The 14,044-nt window shown below is 40.6% G+C and overlaps 1 protein-coding gene across 1 annotated transcript; it reads left to right on the plus strand.

The window, feature by feature from the left end:
* The first annotated feature begins 1,277 nt into the window (after positions 1-1,277).
* Positions 1,278-6,247, plus strand: LOC131301752 (protein ENHANCED DISEASE RESISTANCE 2-like). Its single transcript, XM_058328157.1, has 2 exons — positions 1,278-1,407; positions 5,045-6,247. Exon 2 carries the CDS (start codon positions 5,062-5,064, stop codon positions 5,887-5,889), a length of 828 nt encoding a protein of 275 aa, XP_058184140.1. The 5' UTR covers positions 1,278-1,407; positions 5,045-5,061; the 3' UTR covers positions 5,890-6,247.
* The last annotated feature ends 7,797 nt before the right edge of the window (positions 6,248-14,044 follow it).

Below are 14,044 nucleotides of genomic sequence, written 5' to 3' on the forward strand. Positions count from 1 at the left end.
TCAAATCAAATGGAATTCCCTCCTCTGACTTGAATTGGGCGGTTACTTCCTTATTTTGCTCCATGATCTCACACGTTCCCAATGTTGTAATTGCTTCAACTGCCTGTATTAACTGTCTTGTCCACGATCTGCTTGTGACTTGTGCTCCGACACGTGTTCCGGATTTGAATCAATACTAACCGTCGATCAGTCCGCTTTATTTTCCTTAATAGGCTTCACATTGAATTTAAATTAATTAGTCTAAAACATGCTGACACGTGTCACATTTTGACCCAGTCGATCATAGACTAAATTATCAAATTATGGTGTAAAGAGGCCCTCAGGAGTTGTATTAGGCTTTGTCCCTTTAACTGTTTATTCCAACTTTTGGTTGAATTCTCTCCCCCTTTCCCTAATAAAATGTTACTTTTGCCGATTAAAAAAAAAAAAACTCACAATTTTTACCCAAGTATTGTGAGAAATATCTAAGGAAAAGCTTAAAAAGTCTATTTGTTGGACTTTTTCTTGGATATTTTCAAAATTACTTGTGTAAAAGTCAAAAAATTTTACTTTTCCGATTTTTCTCGTCGAGACGAACCAATATTACATAAAAATTTGGTGCAAAATTAATAAACGCGAAATTTTTTTAAATAAGAGCAAAATAAAAAAATTGTGATCCAATAATTGTCGGTCAATGGAAACACCCCCAGCTAGTCCCCTACATATAAAAGAAGTATAAACAACTAACAGCGATGGAGTGAGTGATCAGGGAAAGGGTCCATTGTCAAAATCCAATCAGGGAAAGGGTCCATTGTCAAAATCCAACTCCTTTCACGAAAGTGCATAAGCCACTGCATGTAATGCCAATCAACTGACGTACAAGTTATAACGCACAGCTCGTGCTTGCTTTGGATTGGTTGATTTGATTTGATTTATAATGCAAGGTGTTTCGGTCAATTTGTACGCACTTCGGACTATTCACGGCCATCTCACACACTTATGTTAGGAGAATCGAACCTAAGACCTTAGGACATGAAACAAACACCTAAGTTACAGGCCAAGACCACTTGGCCAACCCCTTGGACTAGTTGCTTTGCCAAGCCAATAAAGAACGAAGAGTAATGCTAGGTACCCTGAAAACTTATCCAAAAAGTGCCCTGAAAAGAACAATCAGTGATTGAGATTCACTTTAATTTGTGGGACCTAAGCATTAAAGTGAATCTCAACCACTGATTGTTCTTTTCGGGGTAACCTAGCATTACCTACTTCTACCAAGATTGAACAAGGAAAGAGCTGACTCTCTTTTAATAGCTTCATATGCACTCATTTATATATGGAGTAGTATATACATCTTGACGTGAAGCACAAAACCACCCTTGTTCTCCTATCTTCCACAACATCACTCCGGTTTTTCCCAGAGAGAGAAAGGTAAAAGTTTTTCGAAAAGTTGTTCTAATCTTGATAGCTTGATTATGTTGTTGTTGATTGATTTTTTCCCCCTTTCGTTTATTTGGTTGATCAGTGCGTTTACCTATTTCATTTTGCTGAGAAACTTTTATGTATAGTGGGGATACCAGGGTGGTGGTATCCCCTCTGGTCCATTTCCACTTTTCCGGGCATTTTCTGATCACACTTTGATGATTAGCTCTGTTCATTTTGTAGAGTTCAGCGAGAACTATAATTGTACAAGAAATTGTGTTCATCGAATTTAGTAGGTACATGATTGGCACATGTGAAAATTGCAAAAAAAAGAAGATCAAAACTGGGTTCCGATTCAGTATGTTTTTTATCCAATTTTGGGTTTTCTTCAATGTTCACGTGTGTCGATCATGTATCTACTAAAGTTCAATGAACACAATTTTTGGTATGTTTGATTTTCGCCGAACTCTATAAAATGAACGGAGCCGATCATCCAAATATGATCGGAAAATGGCTGGAAAAGTGGAAACAGATCGGAAGGGATACAGGCCAGCACCCCTGGTATCCTCGTTATGCATAAACCTTTTCTCCATCTTGCTGTTAATGTTCTCGTTGTTGATTCTTTTCGGTGGAAATGGAAAATTTGAATCTGACTCGTTCTAGAGGAAATTCGCTCTAGTGGAAATTCGTTCTTGTGGAATCTTTAACCCAGGTTGGCGAAAATCCCTTTAGGGTGTTGAGGGAACAAAATATGACTTTGTTTGAGTGGAAATAATTATTTATCTGTTAATTCAGTGGCAGATCCAGAAATTTTGGACAACATAAGCTTAATAAAAATACTCACAATCCAATATAAAGAGAATATGTGTTCAAAAAAACATAACGAGAATAAAAAATGAATTTATTAGTGCTTCTACATTTTCACTAGATCGTTTATTACATTTTTATTTGAGTAATTGGTAGAATTGCATGGATTGGCTTTGTGGTACTACAACTACTTTAAGTGGGAAACCAAAGACCTTACCACTTGATCTAGGCGTCCTTCCTGCTCGATTTTGGGTAGTTTATTATATAATATTTTATGTTTTAATTCACATACACAAAATTTCGATAATTTCAAGAGGGTCATATGACCCTCTTGTGCTTACATTGGATCCACCCCTGCCCATGATCGGGTTCCCTATTGGCATTCAGAGGAGGAATCATGGCCAAATGCAGAGGTCATTAGAAGGAGTTTCAATATACAGATTTGTGAGAAATGGTTTTAGGGTTATAAAGGAATAAGTAAGGATATTAGTTGAATTGAGTTGGGTCCAATTTGCTGCTATTTGATAAAGTGTGATTAGGGTGATTCAGTGGATGAGGCTCCCGCTTAGAGTAAGGTCCTTAGCCCAATTTCTGGAGGAGAAGCTGTTTCATATTCGTTGAATTTGTATTCTTCGGAAAAATTGTTTTTGTATAGACAGAATTTTTGCTTGGAAATATGTTACGGAGGAAAAAAACCCCTCCATAACCGTCTTAGCAACCAAAAATAGCGCAGGTGATTCATGGGATTCCTTTGCAATCAGTTTATGTTGTTTTGGGGATGGAGTGGATGCGTGTGTGCTGGGTGATCACAGCGATGAGCCGATGATGCACTGATACTACCAGAAGCTTTCGTAGCTAAAGTGGGACTTAGGCTTGTAGTTTAAGATCAATTAGGCAAGGGGAATTTGCCATGAAAGATTTGGAAGCAGCAAAGCACATACTTGGGATGAGGAACAAAATGGACATAACTCAAGGGGTCTTCAAATTGAGTCAAGCTGAGTATATTGAATGGGTCCTTGAAAGGTTAAATATGCAGAATGACAAGGGGCACACCTCTAGGAAGTCATTTTCAGCTTTCTGATGTGCAACCTCCTAAGTCAGATGCTGAGAAGGAGTATATGACCAAGGTTCCTTATGCCTCGGCCATTGGTAGCTTAATGCATCCCTCCTCTTCTTTTTTCTTCTTCCCCTCCCTTGTTTTTGCAGTGGCTTCTCTCCTGCCGGTTTCTTCTTCTTGTTGTGCCTCCTCTCCCCGACCACCCGCTGGCTTCTACTCCTGGGTGTTGCCACTCGGCCTAATGGCGTGGTGTGGGTTGGCGATTGTGGAGGCATGGATCGTGATGTTTCCCACCGGTTTTGCACTCCTAGGTATGTTTCGGTTGGGCCTAATGGCAAGCCGAAGCATTACGGTAAACATTTCGGGACGGCCATGGAACTGGGAAGTGTATCTACTTGAGCTTTTGAGGGAGACGATGAAGCGTTGTCGTCGTGGGGTCGCAGGATGCTCAAATCGATTGTGAGGAGTGAGCTGGCAGTTTCTCGACGGTCACTTCGAAGGTCTGGGAATAGGTGAGGATCGCGTCGACGTGGCTATCAGCATCTGGTGGATTTGGGTTCGGCCAAGGGGTTTCTTGGTGGTGGTTGGGTTCGCCGGATGAGGGTTTTCGGCAGTAGATTGATCGGCAGCAAAATCTGCTTAGGGCTTGGGTTTTGATTGGGTATTGGGTTGGGCTTGACCCATCTTTGAGCTGAATGTTGTAGATTTGGGTTTGAGACACATAGGTTTCTGGGCTTGGCCCAACGAATGTAACGTGGCTTTACCCAATGAGTGTTTTTTGGGTTGGTTTCTTGCTAACCTAGGAATTAGGTCTCAGATAGATAGAAAATACTCCCTCCGTCTCTTTATTACAGTCCAGTATTCTATTTTGGGCTGTCCCTTAATAAGTGTCCACTTTGTAAAGTTAGTGGGTAAAAGTTGGTGAATTGTTTATTTTGTCCCTAAAAGTAGATTCTATTTTGAAAAGTTAGTGAATAAAAGTGTAATGATGATGGGTAAGTAGGGAAAGTGGAGGAAAAAGTTGATGTGAAAGGTATAATGATGATGTCTTTTTAATAAGTTGGAGTTACGAAGCAGGACATTTAAAAAGGGACGGAGGGAGTAGTTTTTAGTATTGCTTAGGATTTAATGTCATCATTCCATATTCTTTTAAGGGAAAATGACGGCCAATGACGAGTTTTGATAATTAATAACCGTCAAGGACATGCTGAGAACATTTGTTAATTCTGCAAATGTCATTTACAGGTATTAATTATCAAATCACGTCAAGGGCCGTCATTTTCCCTTATTTTAATCTTTGTAATAATTTCAGGGATTAATAAAAAAAAAATCTGTTTAAAAAAATTGAGGACACCGCGGGGTCACTTGCTAATTAAAAAACAAACCTTTTCGGGATTTAAATTTTGAGAAACTAGTCAATTGTGCCTTGTAATTTGTCTTTTTAATGAATCTTTCGTCAATCATGAAGAATTTATTGGTTTTGGTTATTTATGGATATTGTTAAAGTTTTCAACTCAAAATCAATTGGCAATAAGTAGAAAGACAGCCGAGGCTCATATACTAATTTTGGATGAGATAATTAATTGATGGGGGACAAATTCCAACAAGTATAATATTCATGTTGACAAAAACTGAAACTACATCTTCTTTTATTGTGCCTCCTCTCGTATCTGTGTCTGTGCTTCTTATTAGCATCTCCGGAAAGTGTCATGCGTTCAGAGTAATATTTGCGTGCGTTCCTTCCATGAAACTGGTAGTATAATGAACTTTTTTTCTGAACAGGTGACTTTTGATTTCTTATGGCCAACACTAGCGAAAATGAGAATGGATGGATAGAGAGAGTGAAGGAAGAAGGAGATTTTCCACTTCTTGAACCAGAAAACTGTCCAAATGGCTGGGCTACTCCTCCCGGTGACATTTTCCGGGTTCGTGGTCCAGAGTACTTCTTGACAAACGTGAAAATTCCCGGCGGTGAGTATCTTTTGAAGCCGCTCGGATTTGACTGGATCAAAGGTCCCGCAAAGATCTCGCAGGTCTTAAAAGATCCGAAAAACCGCGTCAGGAAGGTTCTCGACGAAGAATTCCCGACGGGTAATAGGCCTCGCGTCTGGGCATTCAATCTACAATTCCCAAGCAAGGACAATCATAGCGCCATCGCGTATTTCGTAGCCAGAGAGCCGATTCCAGACGGATCCTTGTTGGACCGGTTCTGTAAAGGGGACGACGGGTTCAGGAGATCAAGGCTCAAAGTGATTGCCAACATTCCCAAAGGGCCTTGGGTTGTTAAAAAAGCAGTAGGGGATGCTATATGCGTAATCGGACGAGTACTCACTTGCCATTACTACGTCGCGGACAATGTCATGGAAGTTGATATCGACGTTGGATCTTCTGTGGGTGCAACTACAATTTGTCGTCTGTGTTTGGGTTACCTAACAAAGATTACCGTCGATATAGCTTTTCTAATAGAAAGCCAGGCGGAATCGGAGCTCCCGGAGCGGATTTTAGGAGCAGTGAGATTTTCTCAGCTGGATGTTGCCGCGGCTAGGGAGGTCGAGCTATCTTCTGATGGAAGTGCTGCTAAGTTGCAGTCATCCCTGACTACGCGGATTTGGAATTCCATTGTGTAGGGCTTCTCCAAACTTCTTGTTTCAGGTGCAGACCCGGCCCAAGGGCAAGGCCCGAGAGGCCTGCGCCTGAAATTTTGGCCTCATAAGAGGGACCCCGTTTGGAGTTATTATATATCTATATATATTATTTGTTCGCAACATAACTTGCAGAAGTCTCCTTGGTTTAGTGGTAAGATGCGTGTCAATTCACGCGGCAGGACTGGGTTTAATCCCCGCCCCCAACACTTTTTTAAGTTTTTATTTGTAGGTTTCGAACTTGTGTCAAAGAGAACACAAGGAAACACCCCTGGTACCAAAGCATGTTCCTTGTAAAATTTGCTCTAAATTTTTTATATATAACAATTATCTCTTGTTATTATATAATTGTGAAAAAATTTAAGACCCCACTTGATAATTTGGCCTAGGCCCCCAAATACTTTGGGCCAGTCTTGTTCAAGTGCTCAAGAGAGCAACTCAGTATCTAGCTCGTCACATTTCAATGGAGTTGTTGATCATGAACATTGTTGAATCGTAATTTTTTTATTTTAATTTTTTTGTTACACAAGGTAACTCCCCTCATAGGAACATTAATCTCAAGTTAATGTTTTCTTTTCTTTTTTTTTCTTTTGCCATTTAGCAAGAAAATAAGTTCAACACATGACTTGCTAAAATCAAAATTAAAATATAATGATAACAAAATGAGGTACACAAAATCAAAAGGTTAAAAAGATTTAAGGACTGGCAATATAATTGGAAAAGGGGTGGGTGCCAAGGATGTGCTTTCTATTTACAGTGATGCTGTAACTCCTAAAATTTTATAAAAATGAGGACACCGCGGGGTCACTTGCTAATTAAAAAACAAACTTGTATGGGATTTAAATTTTGATAAACTAGTCACTTGTGCCTTGGAATTTGTCTTTTTAATGAATCTTTTGTTAATCTTGAAGAATCATAGCTAATTTTTGTTGGGTGGAGGAGTATTGATCACACACTTATAATGTATGAAACTCACAAGAGAATTGCACAAACACACTCATAATATATTGAACTCACTCAATGTGAAAATAACATACAAGGAGGAGGAATTTCTCTCTCAGTAACTCTCTTATTCTCTTACTCCACTCATATCTTTTACATAATCAGAATACATTCTTTTATAGGCATATCAAACAAACAAGTAGATTACCTTGCAGTAAATGCAAAGATCACAAATTGAAATACAGAAGCTTAAATTCAATACCCACTTTTTTGTTCTTGCTCTTCGTACAGGTTTATCTGACTTTCCTTCTTCAGGAACTTGCCCTTCCACTTGCAGGCAATCATAGCCTCCAAAACAATAGTTCCACATGTTTTCTTTCTTTTTTTTCAAATCAAGCTTACTGGTTTTTCAACATCCTCCCTTAAGCTTGATTCTCAGAGATTCTTCATTCCAAGCATTGTCTTCATTTTTACGAAAGCTTCATGTTTGAGGGGCTTTGTAAAGATATCAGCTGCTTGATCATATGTCCTACAAGAAACTAACTCCACTTCCTTTGCTTTTACATGCTCTCTGATGAAGTGGTAGCGGGTATCGATGTGCTTGCTTCTTTCGTGATGAGTCGGGTTCTTTGCAAGCGCAACTGCAGAGCGGTTGTCGATGTAGATCTCTGTGGGCAATTCTTGCGGAAAGCCCAAGTGCTTCAGCACATTCCTTAACCATATAGCATGACAGACAACTGAGTTGGCGGCAACATACTCTGCTTCACAAGACGACAACGTCACGATCGCTTGCTTCTTACATGTCCAAGTGAAGGCAGTATCTCCAATGAAGAAAACAAACCCTATTGTGCTCTTCCTTTCATCCAAGTCTCTTCCCCACTCGCTATCTGAAAAACCAGAAAGATTCAGGTCACCACCTGACTGATAGAACAGTCCATCACTATGAGTCCCTTTGATGTGGTGAAGAATCCGCTTTGCTGCGAACAAGTGTGACTGATCTAGCGTCTCCATGTATCGGCTGACTAGCCAACACCATAGAGTATGTCTGGCCTAGTACAAGTCAGATATCGCAGACTTTCAATCAAGTTTTTGAAATAGGTTGGATCAACATTCCCAGTATCACTTTTCTTCAGTTCCAGTCCACTATCAACTGGAGTCGTCACTAGATTGCATGTCTCCATCCCATACTTCTTCAGTATCTCCGTGGCATACCTGCTTTGGGAGATAAAAATTCCTTCTTCACTTTGCGTCACTTCAATGCCTAGGAAGTGAGCCATAAATCCGATGTTCGTCATTTTGAACTCTTGAAACATCATTTTCTTGAATGCTTCAAACATGGCTGGATTGTTGCCAGTGAAGATCAAATCATCAACATGTATAGTGAGTGCTCGTATGGACATTTCTCAAATCCATTTTCATGGAAGTACTTGTCGATCCTAGTATTCCATGCACGAGGAGCTTGCTTCAGCCCGTACGGGGCCTTCATCAACTTGTATACTTTGTCTTCACGGCCTTTTTTCACATATCCAGGTGGTTGCTCAATATAGATTTCTTCTTCTAGAATTCCATTCAGGAATGCTGTCTTGATATCCAACTGGTAGATCTTCCATCTCTTCTGAGCAGCTAATGTGATCATTAGCCTAATCGTTTCCATTCTGGCAACATGGGCAAACACTTCACCATAGTCTATGTCACACCCTCGATTTTCAATATAAATAATTTATCCATTTCAAAAATGATCCTTGTATAATATAGATAATACCCAAAAGAGAGTCCCCAGATGAATTCACACACCAAATCTCCAAGTTTAAAGGTTTACAACATTGGCACTATGGCCCAAATACCGTGGTTAGTTAAAGACAGTAAATTTAGAGATTACATAACATCTGAAATTAAAAGAGTTCAAACAAATTTACAATCTCATCCCTTCAAGAGATCATGCAAAAGATGATAGAACCACTTCTCGGACGGCTTTCAAAAGAGATAAGATCAAGCATGCACACCATGCATTCTGCGTCAATTCCTTGAAATGTACCTGAAAGTGATAGGTTAAGCTACACTAGCCCAGTAGAGAATTCTATACTCAAACTATATGCAATGAGAAGAAACATGCACCAAGAGTGAATGAATACAACATAATATCATAAGAAATAAGAGTCTTCCATCACGAAGGAGCACTCTTCAATAAAAAAAAGAATCAAAATCTTACAAGAGTATCCCCAATAACTTGCACATCAACTAGAGGTAGGAGCCAACTCGAATCGTTCTAGTTAAACCAAATAACACTTGTCCAACACTATGCAAATTTACATTCCCGTATGATATCTATTCTGTCTCAATCTATAAGTATATTTGGTGATCACACACAAACCGTAATATAAGGGCAACAATAAATGTGTACAACGAACGCAAAGGAGTTAATGACAATGAATATATCTCCCTACAGAACAATACGAACATATCACTAAATTTTCTTTTAGAGCATAATCAATTTGTCTCGTATTTCTCAAGTATTAGCCATTTCCTTTAAAATACTATTTCGGGCATTTGGGACCCCGTGCGTCCTCTGAACCCTTCATTCATGTTTAGGCATTCGGGACCCCGTGCATCCACTAGAAACCTTTCATTCATGTCCGGGCATTCGGGACCCCGTGCATCAATTAGAAGCCTTTCATTGATGTCCAGGCATTTGGGACCCCGTGCATCCACTAGAAGCCTTTCATTTATGTCCGGGCATTTGGGACCCCGTGCTTCCATTAGAAGCCTTTCATTGATGTCCGGGCATTTGGGACCCTGTGCATCCACTAGAAGCCTTTCATTTATGTTCGGGCATTCGGGACCCCGTGCGTCCACTTCACGTCATTTGTATCGCTTTTCATCCTATGTATTTCCAAAACTCTAATTTCAAGAATGTAGATAAGAGTGAGATATCGATGTTAAGCGGACGGTTCACATATTAACTCACCCTTCCATATTGTTCGCAAACTCGTTTTCTAAATTGATCCCTCGTATTACATGACATCAAGAGTCAAATTGTCACGTCGCACATTAATAAATACCTTAAGATCATCACGTTATTCCTTTAAGTCTATCACGATGCCCCTCATCACGTACCGAACCCACAGCAACTCCACGACACACCACCCACTAGGTTCTAGACGAGAATCTTTTAGAACGAGTAATGAAGGAACCTAGGATGATCAATCAAGACGAAGCATGAAGATACGAGTTACCCTATTCTCTTTCGGACCACTAAACAAACCCCTATCGACCAACCAAACGCCCACATCATACATTATAGTTTATGATACTTAATAACGACTCCATGGTACGCCCACCAATCACTACGTCATGCCATAGCGCTTAATAAGTCCATGTCGTTCATTGAGACATGTTACAATATCTACTTCACTCAACCAGATACATAAACAACGTATGAACACTCCAATCATTTAATTCTACACTTTTCTATGTTATAACGAGAGCCAATGGAGACCGATTGGTAAGTGATTCTTCGAGGTAAGAACAATCATGTTTAGAAGTCATTCAAAAGTGTTTAGAGAGTGCTAGAAGGGATCGGGATTCAAACGAGCATGAGAAGAGCAAAATGTGTCAAAACTGTCCAGAAAACAAGGGGGTATCAATACTCCAAAATGAGGTATCGATACCTCAACGGCTGCTGTCCAGAAAAGGTTGGGGTATCAATACCCTGGACTTTTTCAGCGAATTTTAGACTTCAAAAGGCAAAACCCCAACAACAACAAGGAATCAAGGCATGATCTAAGCACATAATCAACTCATAATCACATAGAGAGAGTAAGAAATCCCTACCTCGAAGTCGGAGAGCAAACACGCAAAGAGATCGGGCCACGCGAACCTTTGACTCCGAAATCTTAAAATCGACCGGATTACACCTCCTTCAAGCAAAGCCCACGAGATTCAAGCTTAATAACATGTAGAGAAGGTAAAATGGGGGTGGGTTTATGTGGGTTTCGTGAGGTTTTGGTTGGGAGTAAGAGGGAGAGGGAGAGAGAGAGAGAGAGGAGAGCCGAGAGAGAGGGAGATCGGGAGAGGTGAGAGAGTGAGATTTAGGATTTTTAATCCCCTACACTCACACACACCTATATATACTAGCACACATATAAATTGCACTTACGTCCCTCTACTAACAATCTTTCCACATTAACCCCAAATCATAAAAACCAAACAAAATTCGCATTATCCCTAAATTTCTAACATTTATAAAACTTTTAAATAACACTCGAAAATTACGGGTCATTACAGTCAATGCCCTCTCTTTGTTTGTAGTCTTTCACTGCAAGTCTTGCCTTGTATCTCTGAACCTCTCCTTGAGCGTTCTTCTTAGCTTTGTAGATCCATTTTACTCCAATTGCCTTGTGACCTTTTGGGAGACTGGTTAGCTCCCAAGTCTTGTTCTTCTCTATGGATTGAATCTCTTCATCCATAGCCTTCCTCCATTTTCCTTCTTGGCTAGCTTCCTCGAAACTAACTGGATCACAACTTATTTGTAGACAGAACATGGTGAAATCTACATATAGCAGATCCGTATTCTGGTATTGATCATCCAAGCTCCGTGTACTTTTGGACCTCATGTCTGAAAACTCTTGTGCAACAGGTGAGGATGGTTCACCTCTTTGTGGTGATGGTTGCTCATGTTCTTCTTCTTCTAGCTCTATATTTCTGGTAACTTCTGTCTGGTCCCAGCTCCAGGATTCATTTTCCTCGAAAATGACATCTCTGCTGAAAATCACCTTTTGAGTGATGGGATTATACAACCTGTATCCCATCGTTCTGTCACCGTATCCAACAAGGATACACTTAACTCCTTTGTCTTCGAGTTTGGTTCTGTTTGCCTCCGGAACTTTGGCATAAGCAATACAACCAAACACTTTGAGATGACCCACACTTAGCTTGTGAGTGGACCATGCTTCTTGAGGGGTCTTCAACTGCACATTCTTCGTAGGACACCTATTCAGTAGATAGACTGCACATTGAACTGCTTCGGCCCAAAATCTTTTGGGTATGTCTTTATCTTTTAACATGATTCTAGCCATGTTGAGAATGGTGCGATTCTTCCTCTTAGCTACACCGTTTAGCTGAGGGGTATAGGCAGGTGTGCACTGGTGTCTGATTCCTTATTGCCTAAGGAATCCCTAAAATTGATCTCTTGTGTACTATCCTCTTTGGTCTGACCGCAATGTCTTGATGTGGTAGCCACTTCCTTTCTCAACAAGAGCTTTGAACTCTTTGAACTTTTCAAATACTTCTTACTTCAATTTCAGAAAGTATACCCACGTTTTTTTGCTATAGTCGTCAATGAACGTGAGAAAGTATCTGTTCTGACCATTTGAGATTGGCTTCAACGGACCACAGACATCTGTGTGTACTAGCTCGAGCGGCATGGATGCTCTTCAATCAACTTGCTTTCAAAAGTTATTGCGATGTTGTTTGCCAAGAATGCAGCTTTGGCATACCTCATTTGGACGTTGAATATGCGGTAAGCCCTTGACCATCTTTTTGTTGACCAACAGCTTTAAGGTTTCAAAGTTGAGGTGCCTATATCTGAGATGCCATATCCAATCTTTGTCGTTGATAATGGCATTGAGGCACTTTGGCGTGTCATGAAGAACAGTTAGTGGAAACATCCTGTTCTTCACCATCATTACTCGAATAATCAGCTTCCCTCGAGCATCTGCAATCGTCAGCTGCATATCCTTTAGGCTAATTTGATAGCCTTTTTCCAGCAGTTGGCCAAGACTAAGAATATTAGTCTTCATATTTGGAACATAGTAGACATTGGAGATGAATGCATGATCTCTATTCTTCCTTTTGATTATAATATCACCTCTCCCTCGAACTGGTACTTTAGAGACGTCACCAAAAGAAATATCTCCCTGAACCTTTTCATCAAGTTCAGTAAAAAGCTGCCTTGAGCCAATCATATGATTACTGGCTCCAGAATCAAGAAACCATGTACCTTGATCCTGCTCGGTTGGGCTGTGTGCCCTGAGACTCATTGAATCTCCTCCTGATGGCTCCTTGTCTGCATAGTTGGTTGTTTCACCAACTTGATCTGATGTTGGTCTTCCCCGGCACTCGTTGCTATAGTGGCCATACTTTTCGCAATTGTAACACTGAACGTTACTTTTGTCAACGTTCGAACAGTTGTTGTAACCGCCTCTTTTGCCTTGTCCTCATCCTCTTGGATTATGACCTTGCTGTCCTCGTCCACCTCCTCTTGGAGCATGGTTTTGTTGTCCTCGACCACCTCCTCTTGGAGCATGATTTTGATTCCCTCCTCTGAAGAGTCCTCTGCCACCTCTACCTCTGGAATTGGAATTTCCAGAGCCTCTTCCATGGGAACCATAGCCTCGTCCCCTCTGAGATGTCCCCCCTTGCTTGTACCTTCCTTCACTGAGGGATAACTTCGTCTGTAGAGCCTGTTCCAAGGCTCTATCATCCTCTCTATGCAACTTCTGTTCGTGGGCTTGCAGCGAACCCACGAGCTCTTCAATAGACATGGTTGAAACGTCTTTGAGTTCTTCCAACGTAACAACAATGAAGTTGAATTTGCGATCCAATATGAACGCAATATCTTCTCTATAACTCTCTTGTTGGTGAGAGCTTCGCCATTTCTCCTCATTTGGTTTGCAACCACCATGATTCGAGCATAATACTCAGAAATAGATTCTAAGGATTTCATTTGTAAAGACTCAAATTCACCTCGTAGAGTTTGGAGGCGAATCCTCTTTACTTTGTCAGCACCTCTGTAAGACTTCTACAACATCTCCCAAATTTCTTTGGAAGGTTTGGCAGAAGCGATGATCTCGAATGTGGCTTCGTCAAGTCCTTGGTAGATGATGGACCTGGCTTTGCAATCCTTCTTTCACTCGGTACGGAGCGCAGTCTTCTGTTCCTCCTTTAAAGCTATTTCAGCTTCTTTTGAGACGGGTTCATCGTAACCTTCTTCTACCACCTCCATAACATCTTGAGCACCGAGTAGTGCTCTCATTTGGATGGACCAATTATCATAATTGTCCTTGGTGAGCTTTGGAATGACAGCTTGGGATGTTCCGTTAGCCATCAAACCTTAATTTCAGGGACTAATCTCAAAACTTGGTGACTGAATTTGAAAATAAAGCAATTGCAGGGACCTAATGTGAAATTAGGCTTGTTG

This window comes from Rhododendron vialii, chromosome 9a (assembly GCF_030253575.1).
Source record: "Rhododendron vialii isolate Sample 1 chromosome 9a, ASM3025357v1".
Taxonomy (NCBI): domain Eukaryota; kingdom Viridiplantae; phylum Streptophyta; class Magnoliopsida; order Ericales; family Ericaceae; genus Rhododendron; species Rhododendron vialii.

What these genes read in the sequence shown, in the direction of transcription:
- LOC131301752 (XM_058328157.1), top strand. Translation starts at nt 5,062, where the DNA reads ATGGCCAACACTAGCGAAAATGAGAATGGATGGATAGAGAGAGTGAAG.